At 39.2% G+C, this 17,175-nt stretch overlaps 1 protein-coding gene across 4 annotated transcripts in view; it reads right to left on the bottom strand.

The window, feature by feature from the left end:
• The window catches only part of LOC148216627 (uncharacterized), a 49,049-nt gene extending 32,264 nt beyond the window's left edge, over nucleotides 1-16,785 (bottom strand). For 3 of the 4 annotated variants that reach the window (XM_088133579.1, XM_088133578.1, XM_088133577.1), the window contains exons 1-6: nucleotides 16,659-16,785; nucleotides 15,794-15,913; nucleotides 11,735-11,797; nucleotides 8,407-8,493; nucleotides 4,879-5,004; nucleotides 2,833-2,955 (exon numbers count right to left, since the gene is read on the bottom strand). In XM_088133579.1, the coding sequence (XP_087989705.1) occupies nucleotides 2,833-2,955; nucleotides 4,879-5,004; nucleotides 8,407-8,493; nucleotides 11,735-11,797; nucleotides 15,794-15,913; nucleotides 16,659-16,692 (553 nt within the window). In that variant the 5' untranslated portion in view covers nucleotides 16,693-16,785. The remainder of the gene's footprint in view (nucleotides 1-2,832; nucleotides 2,956-4,878; nucleotides 5,005-8,406; nucleotides 8,494-11,734; nucleotides 11,798-15,793; nucleotides 15,914-16,658) is intronic. The other variant, XM_088133576.1, reaches the window with a different exon arrangement.
• Between the last annotated feature and the right edge of the window lie 390 nt (nucleotides 16,786-17,175).

The following is a 17,175-nucleotide window of genomic DNA, read 5'->3' as shown; positions in this document are numbered from 1 at the left end:
AGAGGCAACGGGAAAAGAGGCAGAGCTGGGGAAACTGGGGTGAGACTTGGCGTGAGGCGAATGCTCTTCTAGTCCGGAAGAGAGAGGGCGAGGGCGTTTTTCTTCTCGGCTGCAACACACACTCCGAAGAGGAAGAAAGTAAGGCTCAGCAGGAAACAAACGTGCAGAAAATGGGCAAGAGCTGCACCTGCTGGCCATTGAAGGAAAAGCAAAGGCTAGGATGGAGCCAAAATAGAAAAAGAAATCCAGAGATAAGACTGACTGAACTCTGTAGGGAAGGCGTCTAGATCTATAGGGAATACCAATAGCAACATACTGAAGTTAGTAGCAAAGAAATACAGAGGTGAAAAATAAAGACAAATATTGTAGATATGGAATACTGTAGAGAAATACGAAGATATAGTGAAATAGGACGTTAAAAGTAAAGAATATAGAGGCTACGGAAAATAGATAACAGAATATAGCTTTGGCACTAAGAACATTGATTTCGGAATAGGATATTAAGACAGCTAGGTATAACATACAGTAGCATAAGGCACAGAGTCTGAAATAAGAGAAGAGCAGTAAGAGTAAGGCATAGATGTAGACAGAACTCCAGTAGTACGTTATTAGTTTATAAAATGGTTGAAGACGTTCACAATTCACAATTTCCTTTTCTAAGCTATTCTTGTTTTATAAAATAAGTCTCCCCCAGCTACTGAAGGGAGATACAGAAAGAAGCCAACTTTCCTACTCTGAAGCGCTTTTGTGTCTTTACTGAGTCTGGGGTCTACCTGATTAGTTGTGGTTCGAAATAATCCATGACAGTTGGCAGCAGCGATGGGATTACCTCAGACTCAAGGAAGACCCTTAGGTGCTCTGAATGAAAAGGAAAAAAGACTTGGCTGCTAGAAGGAGTGAATCTGGCCCACGTAGACCTCACGCCCTGCAGGCTCCAGCCAGCACGTTGGCCTCAGAAACGAGAGAGCGAACCAGAGCCTGTACTAAGCAATTAGAGATGGAAGAGGCAGATGCCAAGGACACGGCTCCTTCTTTGTGCAACCTCAGCCTGAAGTTAAGCCAAAAGGAAGGTTGGAACGGTTAGAAAAAGGGTTAAGTCCTGATGCTTGGGCTGAAATGGCATGACAGAAATGCTAAGCAATAAAGGAAGAAAGGGCTCGGTTAATCAAGAAAGGCAAGGATGAGCAGATCTGGACGGAAGCTGAGCAGAAGGATCTGTTGGAATGGGGAAAGTGGGAGAGGGAGGCATCTTGTAGAGGACATAAGGAGTGGCCCCGAAGGACAGGAGGAAGAACCGCTACCAAGGCGACAATCAGATAAGCACGGTTTGAATCCATTCCAAGAAACTAATTTGAGTAAATGTATCGGACAGGCCCCTTTCTCAAATTCACATGAAGATAAAGGGAGGGAGGAAAGTGCATTCAGACTTGCAAGATTCTGTTACTATAGCTTTTCCAAAAAAAGTGTTCTTGTCAAGAGTGACATATTCCTTCCCAATAACATTCTTGTCGAGAGTGATATATTTCTTCCCAATGACATGCCCATGCAATTTCTAAAGATAGTTATGTGCTTTATGACTTCCTTGTAACCCCCTTGCTTGTTTTTGTAATCTTTAAGCTTTAAATATGGCTATACTATTTTAATGCTTTCATTGTATCCTTGAAGATAAGAGTGGTTGTATGATTTGTGATTTCCTTGATCCTATAGCAGAGATGGGAGAGACCAGTTGTGGTCAGTCTGATAAGGGGCCATGGCTGGGGCAACTGACAGGACATACAAGATCTATATGCCTGTAACGTTATTATCCTGATAGGGTAAGGGGAAGAGAGTTGGGGTTAAGATAAGTTTAAGATGGATAATGAGTAATAATGTATAGCCAGAAGGATGTCCATCTTTGGTTGAAGTCACAGTGACCTGATGAAACAGATGTTTGTAAGAGGGTAACCAGTTTCTTTGTTTAAACTGTCACGTGGATCCTGTGAAGAAAAAGTATATAAGCTATGTAAAATCTGTAATCAGGACTCCCTCCATTAGCTGGGAGTCTCCAGTTTGTTTAGAGCTCTAAAATAAAGTGGATAGAAAAAGTCTGATTTTCATCTTGGTGTTTTGTCCACCTCGCACCAAGTCCTGAACCTGGTAATTAGGGTCAATTGGCTGGACCCAGACACTTTCCTTTAAACAAAAGGAAAACAGTGGGAGCGTGGAAAGACCCATACCTATTATAAGAGTGGGCATTTGTCTAAAGACTGTTGTAACCAGAATAGAAAAGGAACGTCAACAATGGTCCAGGCATCCCTCGGAAACAACATTATGGTCACAGCCAAAGCCCTTGAGGTAACTGTTCGAGGTCTTGTGGATGCTGGAAGTAGAAGGTCCTTAGTAGGCCCATATCCCATAAAGGAAGTGAGAGAGAGTGGGGGGGAGGGAAAGAGCCCTTCACAAACATTTTTGGGTGCACTGAACAAGTGCATTTTTCCAAATTGGGAGAAAACAGAGAGGGATACAAATGCAACACAATCACAGCCGTAGTTGCAGAGGGCCACAGAGATTCTCTTGCAGAAGCTGTGCTGCGACCCTTACAAAACCCCTTTTAAGCCTGGGAAATGAAGAAAACATTAGAAAGAATCTCAAACAGACTCTGCCTTAACTCCCTGGGGTATAAGAGGGGGGGAATGGAAAACACAGCCAGGCTTTCAAGATTCGCTTGCTATAGTCTGTATCAGTAAACCAAAGTTCCAGGTATTCTTGTGGAGTCTGTTTCCTGGCTTGCTGCCAGACCTTTAAGGGCTGACAGCAGCCTTCGGCTCTATTCTGTAGCTATGAACCACTCACCTGTGAAGCTACGTATCACGCCCAGCATCTCCATCATATCTTCAGCCATTCTAGCATTTTCTCTTTTGAGCTCTGCCAGTGTTTCTAGCACAGGACTCAAACTCTGGTTCGTCGCCAAAGCAGCTGAGAAACAGAGAAGGCTCCCAGACTTAGCAAATAAATGTGACAGTGACACCCTAGAAAATCCTTCCTCCGTGTAACCCCATGTGTTCCTGGCACTTGCACCTTTGCCGAGAAGAGCAACTTCTTGGAACAGATCAAACACCATCTAGTCCAGTATTCTGTTCTCACGATGGCCAGCTACATGCCTATAGGTAGCACGGCATGAGGATAATACACTCGTTATATTACAAGGTATATACAGGACCCTCTCCTGGCCCCCGGGGTGCTCAGCATTTTTGTACTGCAATGACTTGGCTGAAGGTGTTGAGGGGACATACTGTGATGGAATGGCATGGGACTGGAAGGGGGGTAAAGAACGTGATCTCGTCTCCAGAGCAACGCACTGGAGATAAGAGGCGAAAGCTGATGCACCCCTAACATTCCAGGAGATAGTGAATTCCTGTTCCTGGGAACTAACCGGCAGTCTGAGAAGATTCTGTAAACAAGCACTAGCTAATAAACCTTGCTGATTGAATCTGCACAGTCTCCAGGAGTTCCTTGGGCTAGGCCTGACACATACATACATTTGATTGATTGATTGATTGATTGATTGATTTAGAGGGCTGCCCATCCTACCAGTTGTGACTCTGAATGGCAAGCAGACGATTTACACCAACAGAAACCCAAAGAAAACAACAGAATAATAGAGTAACAACGTATTAATGGCCAAGGACAATCTAACTAAATCCACATGGCACAAAGCTGGGAGGGATGGCTAATGCTTTAGATGAAAGACAGAAGATTCAGAAAAAAACTAGACAGGCTTGAACAGTGAGCTGAAATGAATAGGAGGGAATCTAACTGGGAGAAATGTGAAATTCAGCATCTGGGTAGGAAAAATGTAAGGCACAAATATAGGATGGGGGAGACCTGACTCGGGAGCAATTGCTGTGGAAGGGAGCTGGACGTCCTCAAGTTAAACATGGGCCAGCAGCGTGATGCAGCTGCTAAAAAGGCAAATGCTATCTTGGGATGCATTAGCAGGGACCTAGTCTGCAGATCAAGGGAATCAACGGAGCGCCACAGTTCAAAAAGGACAAACTGGAACACATTCAGAGGAGACCTATCAAGACGGTGGAGGGTCTGGCAATCACGTTCTACGAGGAATAGTTAAAGGACATGGGTATCTTTAACCTAGAGAAAAGACAACCGAGGGAAGACATGACAGAAGTTGTCAAATATCTGAGGGGTGTTACACAGGAGGTAGAGTGGACATCTTCCCTGTTGCCCCAGAGGGCAGGACCAGAACCAGTGTGTCAAAACTACACTGCCTGACTATACAAACTGTCAAGCGTGGTCAGCTCCAGCTGTCCATTGGAACAAGTTGCCACATGAGATGGCAAGTTCTCCTTCTCTAGCAGTCTTCAGACTGAGGCAGGATGTTTATCTGTCAGAGATGCTCTAGTGGAACCTGCCCTGAGCCCTGGGTTAGATTAGATGACCTCTCTGGTCCCTTCCAATTCGATGGTTCTATTCTATGATTATACAATTATTGTGTGAATAATACCTACAGAAGAAGGTCCTTATTTAATATTATGTATTGGTTTATTTCGGGCATTTAATATCCCCCCCCTTCTATCATTCGGTGACTGAGAAGGCATACAGAACACTTACAGTACCACTAGATCTTATTTTAGATTTCTTCTTCCGCCTAGAGAAATATGAAGCAGACAGACAGATGAAGATGATGTAATGCAGCCTTCCCAAGCTGGTATCCTCCATGTTTGTTGGACAGTAATTCCTTCAAAAAGTATGGTTTTGGATGGTGAGAATGATAACCCTTCCTGGGGTGATGGGACCAGATTAGGGGAGGTTTATAACTAGCAATTTCATCTACTGTTTAGTGGAACCATTTTGTAGTTCTCCACGTGCAACCTCTCTCACCTGAAAAACCATGAAACTGTTCCATTCCTTGTGTTAAGGCTTTTGCAAGTTTATTATTTTCCTTTTCCAGCTTCATCACATCTTCTAGCATTGAGGCTGCTGAATTCTCTTTTGCCATCAGCTCATCTAAGGAAAAAGAAAATATCAAATGAAAATTTAGCAGGTAAATTTCAGAAGCTTATGCCTGCCTAATAGAAGCTCCCAGCCTTTTCCTATTCAGAGCATGTTCGTACTTAATGGCACTGCACAATTCTGGAACGATCTGGTTTACTTCAGAGATGAGGCCCTATTACTTACTGCTGCCTTTATCCATAGCATTCATCCACCTTTGCCTTCTCTGTGGCTGTGCCTCAGAAGGCCAGGCTGCATGCCATGCTTTTTTATTTTTATTTTTATTTTTATTTTTTTATTTTTATGTATGTATGTATGTATGTATGTATGTATGTATGTATGTATGTATGTATTTAAGTTTTATGCCACCCACCCCTGCCAGAGGGCGACTCTGGGTGGTGTTTTGTTGGCTGGATAAGACTTCTGAACCATTCCACAGGCAAAGTTCACATTTCTCCTATGTTATCTGCTTGTGTTTATCATATGACTTTTTTCCTGTGTCTTGCCCTGTTTTTGTTTCACCTTTACATGATTTAATGTTGGGTTTGTTGTTAGCCAGCATGAGCACTATGTAAGCACTAAAAGGAAGAGATGCATTTATGTGAATGAATGAACATCATTCTGGAATGTTGTTCTCCTAAAAGCAACCTGGAGACAACAGCCCTTAGAGCTCCTTAGCGTTTGGGGAAAGGGGTAGCACATAATACTTTTTTTTTTCCAAACAGTGAGGCTTTCCAAGGGTTCCAATCTGAGTTAAGTTCTAAAGAAGGAGATCATGGGAAGCTTACGTTATTTGCTGGTGATGACCGGAAGCATAGCTGTCTTTCAGCCTCTTTGTACCAATAAACAGGGTGACTAAAAGAGCAGTGGAGGTGCTGGGGACAGGGAGGAGAGCTTGAGCAGGCTCACTTAAGGCCTAGAAACTGGACAGGTTAGGCGGAGGTTCCCCATCCTTGATTTTCAAATATACAGGTTGAACTGAATAAAATTACAGTTTTCACAATCCAGTTGTGGCCTCTATGTCCTCTGAAACCCTTTATTGTCTAGAGGCTTTTTAAAAATTGGGTGATATGTGAGCGGACAGCGATTGAGAGGGGGTGATTTATACAGGTTGTGAAGCTGTGGGTTTTGTTTTTTTTAAATCTTACACGTGTCAGCCACTTCAAAGCTGTTTATAAGGATTTTGCTTTGTTGTCTACTGAAAGTTAGCAAGTATTTGCATCACCATTGTTCAGTGGATTACCACTGAATTGTGATTTCTTGGGGATCTATTGCTACAATGAAAAGAAGAAGTTTGAGGACCTCAGGCAATTTATGGGTTTTGCATTACCTAAACTGTAAAATGGGGACTGCAAAAATCTAGTCAACTGCTAGAAATACAGAAAATGCTCTGGATTTTTGCAACTCACATTTGATACTCTGAAGATTGCCCATACTGTATTTATCCTAAGTCTACTGCTACTAGATCAGGTATTCAGGAAGAGCCGTCATCCTAAAAAATGATTCATATCTCTGTCTTTTTCTTGATGCACTTCTGAACTGCATGGTTTTCGTTCCCCAATCCTTCTGAAGTGTTTGGAACTTGGACATCCAGCCCATCTTTACTTCTGCCAACCTCTGAAGCTGAGAGCAGGCGTGGAACACCTGAGCAAATCAGAACTTCTCCGTGCCAACCATAGGACAGTGCAAACAGGTTTGTGCACCACAGCCGTACCTCCTGGGCTATGGCAGCTGATTAAAATCCCAGCTCTCCCGCTCCACATAAAAAGGGGGGAAAGAAGCCGTTAGCCCTTCTTTCCGGTGTTTTAATACACACTGGGTACTATTGGCCATTTTGCAGAAACTCTGAGCTCCCTGGCTGTTAAATAGTCTTATCAATTCTGACTGAAAACTGTGGTGATGATAGACACGTGGACGGACAGCCCATTTTAGCCCATGTCTTATCCTTTGTATTCATGTATATTGATAAACCATTTTAATCCATGTATTGCTTATTATTTAGCACATAGTTATAATTACGATGTTTTGCATCCATTGGTAGTGCTTTGACCACTGGGTGACCTGCTTGTTTGATAGACATGACAGCAATAGATGAAACCCAGACCGTCTGCCTTTCTATCTAGGAATGCCAGTTTGTTAAGGTAACAGATGGGACCCTGGTACCAAGTTACTCAGGAATATTTGATAAAATAAAACTTCAGTGTATCTCTTAACCCTCAGATGAACCATGTCACTTCTTCCCAATTGGTTAACCCTCAGTTGAACTAAATGTATGGTTTTTGATTGGCTTATAGTTATGTACGTTGTTCAAAATTGTATAAAAGAGGGTTCACTCCAAGCAGGGGTGTGCCCATTTGGATCTTACTACTGGGCAACCTTTTATTTGCAAATAAAAGCTTTATTCCTTTCCACCTATCTAGTGTGATTCATTGGGCTTGCATACTAGGTAAAGGACCTGAGCTTTCTGGGACAACAGTGACAAAATGACACCACAGTTTTGCAGAGCCAGGTGCTTTTCCCAAAAGTTGTAACTTTGATTAGGGCTTGGTGGGGAGAAAGGGAAAAAAGAATAATGCCTTGTTTCAGCCCAAAAGATGAAATAAGCCTCAGGCAACATTCATTGCTACAGAGCCATTTTTAGAAATCTTAGAGTCAAGATCACTTGGTTTCAAATTCCGGTCCCTGTAAACCCAACAATGGCAGCTATTCCAGGCCCAAACAACCTTAGGAGAACCCTGATTTTGATTAAAAAGCTGCACCCATCTGGCAGAAAAGACAGCGTGTGAATCCCATTACATAGTTGCACAGGAATAGCATGCAAATACAGTGGTACCTCGGGTCACGAACTTAATTCGTCCCGCAACTCTGGTCATGACCCAAATTGGTCACGACCCGAATCAAATTTTCCCATAAGGTTCAATGTAAATATGGTTAATCCGTTCTGACCCCTACGAATGTGGTCGCCAACCGATTTTGGTCGCAACCCGAATCAAATTTTCCCATAAGGTTCAATGTAAATACGGTTAATCCATTCTGAACCATATGTATTTTTTTTTTAAACCACAAAAATATGAAACAAAGTACAGTACAGTACAGTATGAAGAGAGAGAACACTAACCTTGCTTGAGGCGACTTCTGGCATGGAGGACAGGAAGGCGGGTGGGGAGGCAGTTATTGTTTGGAGGGAGAGTCCCGCTCCCTACAGGAAGCCATGACCACGTGTCACAGCAGGGAAAATGGCCGCGGATCCTGTTCGTCACCCAATGCCGAGTTCGTGAACGGAAGCAAAATTTTGCGAATTGTTCATGAACAGAAGCGTTCATGAACCGAGGTACCACTGTACAGTCCATAATTTGAGAGTGTAGCTAAGAAGTCATCCAGCTCAACCCCTAGTCCCATAACAATGATGTCCCTTACCTTTGAAAGTATATAATTCTTCCCCCACTTGTTTGATATCTTTAGCAATCTCTGTTTTCAACTCATCCAGTTCTTCTTTTCCAGTGTCTGTGAAATTCAATTTTTTCATCACAACAAATAAGAAGTAGAAGATGCCAATCTAATCAGCAAATGAATTTCATTGTAACAGCTCAGAATATCCTTTCAAGTAGCTATGCCTGCCACTCTATTTAACCTTCAAGGCTGGCTTGTACATTTTAGTACAAAACCTGATGTCCTGAACTATCTCATAAGGCATGTGAAAAGGAACTAAAGCCAAACATTCTGGGAAATAAGATTAAATGGGCCCTAGAAAATATTGCTAAAATAAAGCTGCAGAAGCTGATGAACTACCAGCAGCTCTTTTTAAAATATTACAAGATGATGCAGTTAAAGCATTATTTGCAGTTTGTGAGCAAGTAAGGAAAATGCAGCAGTAGCCAAAGGACTGGAAAAGATCAATTTTTATTTCAGAACCAAAAAACTGCAGTGCTAAAGAATGCTCATAATATCTAACTATTGTATTTATTTCACTTGCTAGTAAGATAATGCTTAAGTTTTGCAATCCAAACTTCAACAATAGATGCAGTGGGAATGGCCAGGTATACAGCTGGATTCAGAAAAGGCAGGAGCATCCAAGATCATATTGCTAAATCCAGTGGATAATGGAAAAGGCAAGGGAATTCTAAAAATATGTCTACTTTTGCCTTGTTAATTATACAGAGGTTAACTGTGTAAACTTCAACAAATTGTGACTAGCTCTTAAAAAGATGGGCGTACCACACCACCTCATCTGCCTATTGAATAATTTGTGTGATGACAAAGAAGTAACAATTAGAACAGAATATGGAATGACTAAACAGTTCAGAATTAGGAATTATGGTAAGAAGCAAGGAAGACTTAAGGATGACATTTGATGAAGGTAAAAAGAGAGAATGCAAAAGCCAGTCTGCTGCTCAATATTAAAAAACTAAATTTTCGTCAATAGGAAATGCAAACCCAGCGCAAATATGTTGGAAAAGAAGTTGTAGTAGTAACAGACTTTATCTTCCTAGGCTCAAAAATTGACAGGGATGGTGATTGTAGCCATGAAATAAAGAGACATCTGCTACATGGGAGAAAAATTATAAGAGATCTAGACATAATATTAAATACAGGGACACCATGCTGACAAACAAAATTCATATTCTCAAGGTCATGGTTCCCCAAGTTGTACACAGGGCTGTGAAAGTTGGACTTTCAGAAGGCTTGCCTTTGAATTGTCGACTAGGAGTAGTTTGCTGAGAATACCTTGGACCACAACAAGAACAAATATTTCAATATTAGATGAAGTAAAACCAGACTGCTCCCTGGATGCACTAAAACCTAAATAGTTTGACAGATATTGCAAAGCAAAAGTAATTGGGGAAGATCCTGAGGCTTGGAAAAATTGAAAGCCATAGAAAAAGGTTGACAGAAGACAAGGGGGCTGGATACTATCACTGATGAGCTTACATAGAAGCAGTTACTGACAGACAGTTCTGGTGAAATGATGATTGTTGATGATTTGTTGATTTTATTCAGTAAATATATATTACTCTTGCACTCAGCAGATTGCTATGTAAGATTACTGGCATTTGTTACCATTTTTATCCTATTTTATTTTATTGTATGTATTTAAAATATTGTACATTGCCTGGAGATTGAATGCATAATAGGCAACATAAAAATACAATAAATAAATAAATTCATTCAGAAATAACATTAGCAGCTCTTTAGAATATGCCCTGTGATTTAATCACACAATACCTAGTTTCACACTGTCATGTTTGAACATGTTTGTGCTATTCTCCTTAGCGATAGCATCTCAAGACCAGTGTTTTGGAAATGGCTACACAAAGTGTCCAAGCTTGTAGTGCAAAAAAATTTCCTGAGCTTTTTTAGGGCCAGCAGCCATTCTCAATCTGATATCTGCTAGAAATGTTGGACTCACAATTCCTTGAGTTCCCAGCCATAATGCCTGGGAATGTTGAGACTTCTGCTCCCAACATATCTGGGGTCCGAGACTGAGAAGCGCAGTCCCCACTTACTGGAACATTCTGGTCCATCACTTGTGATGAATCTCTAAACAGATTGGTGTGAAGACTCCAAGTACTGTGCAAACGCATTTGAAGACATTCTCTTTTCAGATCTTTCTCTATCACCCTAAAATAGCTCTCCTTAATTTGTTATCTTTGAGATGTATTAAATTGCAACTCCATGATACCACTAGCCAGTTGGTTTCACTGCCTAAGGGTGGTAAGAATTGTCCACTACAAAATACTTTGAGAATAGCAGACTGGGGAAGAATCTCTTGCAGTAGAATCTCTTCCTGGGGTTGTCTTGTTCTTAGAGAAGGTTGATTGGGATTGTCTCTTACTGCAGATTCCTGGAGATATAAACAGATTTTTCCTAGTTTCTGCCTGGTGCAGTACAAATTTCAGACACTGCAAAGAATTGGAAGCGGGAGTATTTAAAATCACATATGGCATATCCATCTGTAAATTTATTCTGCCAAATCCCACTGAGAGGGATGAAAATAGTTAATAGAGGTGCATAAGACCATGACTATGACTACTAATAAAAAATGGTATGGTGTTTTCATGTCTGTCACTGGCAAATGCCATTTGTAATGTCTAACAACTCTATATGGCTGTTATTCTTTTCTGTATCAGAGACTGTGTGGAGAGCATTCTGAGAAAGGCTGCTTAGTGACTGACTTCCAGGGATGAAGCAAGATTTGAACCACGAACTTCTCAATTAGTAGTTCAGTACTTCACCATCTTAGGCAAGACCCTCACTGGTGCTTATAGAGTCATTCACCATCACTGAGACAATAGGAAGCCTGACTTGTTACTGTTAACTTGACACCACAATGGCTGGATGGTTCTAGAAAATGCTATAGGTCACGAGTGGGAGAATGGCCTGGGTCACTCCAGCACAAGCATTTGTTTTCTTGTCCATTTCCCCTTCATTTTCATGTAGCTGCACATTGGGTTCACCTAACTTTATATTTTCCAAATTATATTGGAATCAATAGAAAGGGCCACCTGTCAGCTGAATTATATCATTGTGGACCTCCAATCTCTCAAATAAAAAGCCTCCATCTTGCAAACTTTTCAATGATCCTCCTTGTTGTTTTCTGGTATTTCTTCAAGACCCGTGCAGTCAACTCTATTTGTACACATATTTTTGAAATGCAATATCTAATACTACAGGGCTCTTTGTCACAAAAAAGGAAAAGAGAATTGGTTCAAAGGATTTGTTTAAGAAATATAAGAGCAGGACTTACTATTAAATGATTTCTGATATAAGTTTTTGTTCATCTTGTTGATATCTTTGGAGATCTCTGAGTCTAGACAGAAGGAAAATCGATTAGTTTGCAAATCAATCCTTTTCTCCTCCTTGCACACATCTAGCAAGAAGGCTCAAATTTAGCCATAAAAATGACCTTAACATGAAAGGAATGATCTATCACTGATTACTCCACATTCTTCAGACAATTTCTTCCAGCAGGAAGGTTGGTTTCTACAGAAATAAGATTTTGAGAAGGAGCTTTCAAATAAGGAAATAACAAAATAAACAGAATATGTCTGAGCTTTTTTAATGAGAAAAAGTTATTTTCAACCTTCTACTTTATAGATCTTTCATAACAGAACTAGTTCCAGTCTTCCTTCTCATTAAAGGAATTTTAATCACATGATCAGTCTTGACTAGAAAATCCGTTCCCAAAGAAAGAGCTTTCTGAAAAAATCTTCCATAAATTCAGCCAGGTTTGATTGAATTAGAGGGTTTTCAGTACCAATCACACACTGATTTTTCCTACACAATTATGATTCTAAATAATTCATTTATCCAAAATATTATGACTGGCTTGAGTAAGGTCTCGTGGGCATTTAAGCAATCCTCACAGCGAGTCTTTTTTTTTTTTTTTTTTGCATCAGTTTTAAATCACATTTAAGCTCTGCCAGATCTTGTTGGATCAGCTTCAAGACTTGTACCTGAGCCAGGATCTCTTTTAACAAGGTAGTAGAAGAATCTTCCTCTGTCATCTTGCCTGGCTCGGCAGATAGTGGCGCAGCTGAAATTAAGCCAGCTGTTGAACACTTAGATCTAGTTGCCATTCCAATAACTTGTTAAATACAAAATAATATGTAATGAAAAGTTTTATTTACCCAGTGATGAAAGTCCTTATCCACACAGTCCGATAATTCAAAAGTTTGAAAGCACTTTAATCAGGAGAGAGGTGAGAGACATGCACTCACCACAGCATTCCAAACAGATATAATAAGTACAATACCTGTTTAAAGTATATGTTTCTACAATGTCCTCTATTTACCAAGTTTTCGGAGAAAGTAGTGGACTATATAAATATGATTATGCCACAAAAGCTAAAATTTTCAGAGGATAATATTCCTTTGAACTATACTTGTAATACATGGAATTTGACATCTGGACAATGTAAATGGATTCTCCGTGCCCTTACTATGGCCAAAAAACTGATATTGCAGCATTGGAAAGATAAATGTACGGCCCCATTTACTCCATGGATTGAAGACCTGATTGCACTTGCCACTTATGAGCGGATTGCCTATAGATGTAGACTTTGTATGGACAAGTATAATGAAATGTAGGACTCATTTATACAAAATACAGTAGGTTTAAAAAGAATGATAGTTACATAAATATGTTAGAAATATATACATACTTGAATAATATTTGCGTTAGATAAGTATATATAGAACTGTAACTGTTTACTGCTATAATGATATATCATACTATTTCTTATCGTACTTCTTTCACTTTTTTGTAAAGCACTTTTTATGTTTTTTTCTCTTTGACAATGTATGTATTTTTGCTCTTTTTCTTTTTTTGTTATTAATTAAAAAGCAATAAAAAATACATATATTAAAAATAGATATTTCATAACAGAAATCATAGCAAATGGGTTTTTTAGAACCACCAGTGTGTAAAAATGGGCGTTCAGCATCATAGACAATTTTGGGAAATAAGGAGGATTTTTCACTTAAGTAAAACAACTGGGACAAGCTTGTCTAAGAAACTCATATTTTGGCTCCAATTTGTAATTCAGATTAGTAAGAACCTGGAATACTAGGTAAACAGGCCAGATTCATATGTCATTTTGATGCAACTACAGGACTGTCTAAATATTGGAGTGCAAATCACGCAGCATTTACAAGTCATGTGTATTTTTCCCAGTAGTAATCAGAACAAGAAAGCCATGACCTTGACTTTATGTACCTAGTTGTGCACTCATGTATGTGTATACAAACCCTCTTTCTTTTTATTTTCTGGCAATAGCTTCTAGCATGGGTAGGTATGGAGCTTTATGGTTTGTTAGCTGTATGAGATTAAAAAATATTTGTCAGTTTCATGCTAGTGGCTGGAGAAGCAAGGAATTTTTTTCACCTAGCCTGTTCTAGATCCAGGAGATAATAGTCTTGCCTGAATCTTATTCATTCACTCATTCATTCATTCATGGATGAATAAATGAAATGTTCTTCATGTACAGCAAATCTTAGACTAATGTACATTTGATTGTTTATATAATATAATAAATAAGAAGATAAGCAAAAAGACTAATCAACTGGAAACAAACTACAAACAAATAAGTCATTTATTATTTTTTAAATGTATCAACAGAAGAAATGTTGGTACCAAAAAAGAAAGCAAGGTCTAATTTTTTAAATTTAATTTCTCCTTACATAGAAGTTATCAAACTATTTTAAAGATGGCCAAAATTCAAAATAACATTGAAATAATTAAAATATACAATATTGGGGTATGTGATACAAAATATGCCATGAGAAATTATTCTTGGTATCCTCTGGTCTCCAATTAAGTAATAAGAATAATTCAGTTACTCTCCTAAGCACTTTTATATGAAGGGAAGGATAAGAGATAGCTCAGTCTTTTGCCTTAACATACATCAATATACAGTGGTACCTTGGTTCATGAACGCTTCTGTTCACGAACAATTTGGTTCACGAACAGCTCCGTTCGCAAAATTTTGCCTCCATTCGTGAATGCCGGATCGGGTTACGAACAGGATCCGTGGCCATTTTCCCTCCCGTGACACGTGGTCGCGGCTTCCTGTAGGGAGGGGGACTCTCCCTCCAAGCAATATCCGCCTCCCCACCTGCCTTCCTGTCCTCCACGCCAGAAGTCGCGTCGAGCAAGGTTAGAGTTCTCTCTCTTCATGCTGTACTTTGTGTCAAATTTTTGCGGTTTTAAAAAACAACAAAATATGATTCAGAACGGATTAACCATAATTACATTGAACCTTATGGGGAAATTTGATTCAGGACGCGATCAAAAATCGGTTGGCGACCAAATTCAGAGGGGTCAGAACGGATTAACCGTATTTATATTGAACCTTATGGGAAAATTTGATTCGGTTCATGACCAATTCGGTTCGCGACCAGAGTCGCGGAACGAATTAAGTTCGTGAACCAAGGTACCACTGTATTTTAACATGAACTTATGCAATTAGTTATTATGTGAATATAATTCCATATCCACAATCAGTATCAATTTCCAGAGGGAATAGCTGTGTTAATTGGTTGCAGCAAAAGTAACATTTTGTGACATCTTGAATACTTACTAAAGCTAGTATGATGGAATGTGAGGGTGACCTTGGAAGACAGGGGGAAGAGATGTTGCCTAGGTAACTATCAGATAAAAGAGAAAGGAGTCTACAACAGAGTAACAGCCAGAGAAAGAAACTTGGGAAGGACCCGCCCTAACTACTCAGGTGGTAAATAGGGTGGGCAGGAGATTTGTACTTTCAGACCTGCAAGATTCTATTAAAGTAGCCTTACAATAAAGTAGAATTAGCTTATCTAATCATGTTTTCTGTCTGGTTTACCTGGGAGGGCTGAAAGCCAGAGACATAAATGTTTATTGATATAATATATGTGATAGTTTTTAAGGTGCCTCAAATAATTGTCCAGAAATACACATTACATATTAAATAGATGTTTTCCAAATCAACAGCTCATTTTCTGTTGTAAATTATAATTTATAAATAATTATAAATTATATAATTATTCGTTATATTATGTAAACAATCAAATGTACATTAGTCTGAGGTTTGCTGTACATGAAGGATTAAACATTTGATTTATTTATTCATTCATTTATCCATCCATCCAATCATCCATCCATAAATAAATAAATGAATGAATGAATAAGATTTAGACAAGACTGTTATCTCCTGGATCTAGAACAAGCTAGGCAAAGAATTGTCCATCCTCAGAATACACCAGACAGATGCAAAAGGCTAGTAGCTTCTTATAGAACAGCATTGCTTCCTTCTGATCAAACTTACCATTTTTGAGACTCTGACAGAAAAGCATTATGAATACCACAAAGGCAATGCCCATTGTAGCCCATAAGAGAATCTGCTTCCTATACATGACCCAGGCCATATAACAATCTATGGAACAACCTGTTGGAGAAGATGACAATTAATAATGGAGAAAGAGTAGAAAGTTGGGCAAGAGGACAGACAGAGAAAGGGCAGCCTTGGCAGCTAAAAATTAGTCTTTTCCAAAGATTGGAGAGTTTATTCAGATAAAACTACTTGGTTTGTTCAAAAGTTAATTTCAGTTAACTTTAGTATCTATCATCTATGTAGATTTTATACACCTTTCTATCTATCTCTTGGATTCAAAACTCCATCTAGGTAGCTATCAAATTAGAAACTTTCCAAACAGAAAAATATATTTCCATCCCCCAAATGTACAACTATTTCTTAAAATTTATACATCTTAGAATTTAATGACTGTACACATGAAGATCCCAAAATACCACTCCCCATTCTGTGATTTTTCCCCCTATTCCTGAATTGAAAAATGTTAGAAGAAAAAGAAACACTAGAATACAATAATTTTTTTTTTTGCAATTTCAATAAATCTAAGAAAGACAAAACTAAATGATATTGACCTCTCAAGCAAAATTAAAATTTGTTTTTTGAAGACTAAGGATAGGTCTGACTATGGGAATCATATGCTAATTTTTTTTCTTAGTTGGCTCAGAATCAATTAAATATTGTATTTTTATGACACCAGCATAAATAGGCTTCACCTCCTCTTTTATCTTGCAAACTAATTATTTAGAATCAGTTCCAATATGGGCTGAACAGAAAATAATTTCTCTCTTCCTAGATATTTGTATCTTCTTCCCCTCCATACCTCTTCTTCTAGGTGGCTGAAGTTCTTCCTCCATTGATATTCTTCTTGCCCTGAATGATCAGCAAGAAATTTCCAGTTCCTTGTTTCAGTTAGCGTTATGCTAGTCCCAGTATTGTGCAAGCTATATTAGGCTTGAATAGCAACGCCCACCCCCACCCCAAGATTCTTCCATATCATACATTTACTGTGGCATATACTTTTTTCAGAAGGGTTTTTATGAGAGCTGAAAGAGGATCAGTGCAAAAATTAATGACTCATCATCTAACCATAGTTCCCATGTTCTGCTTTGTAAGGTGAAGTGTTAAAGCTGGTCATTTCACAAGACAGCTTAAAGGAGCCATTTTAGGCAGCTGATTTTGGGTGCCATGAAAGAGCAAATAAGTATGGCTTATTTATTTTCATAATGATGGAGGTTAATTTTTAAGGATGAGAAATGAAAGACTACTATTGGAAAAAGACCTGGAACTTCCTGAGATAAAAAATGATCACTATTTCTGGAAAGCTTGAGGTGAAACAT

Source organism: Python bivittatus, unplaced genomic scaffold (genome assembly GCF_059951505.1).
Source record: "Python bivittatus isolate LINGU-HERP-01145 unplaced genomic scaffold, Pbiv_v1 ctg000080_np1212, whole genome shotgun sequence".
Classification (NCBI taxonomy): domain Eukaryota; kingdom Metazoa; phylum Chordata; class Lepidosauria; order Squamata; family Pythonidae; genus Python; species Python bivittatus.
This window is presented reverse-complemented; position numbering and strand designations above follow the sequence as displayed.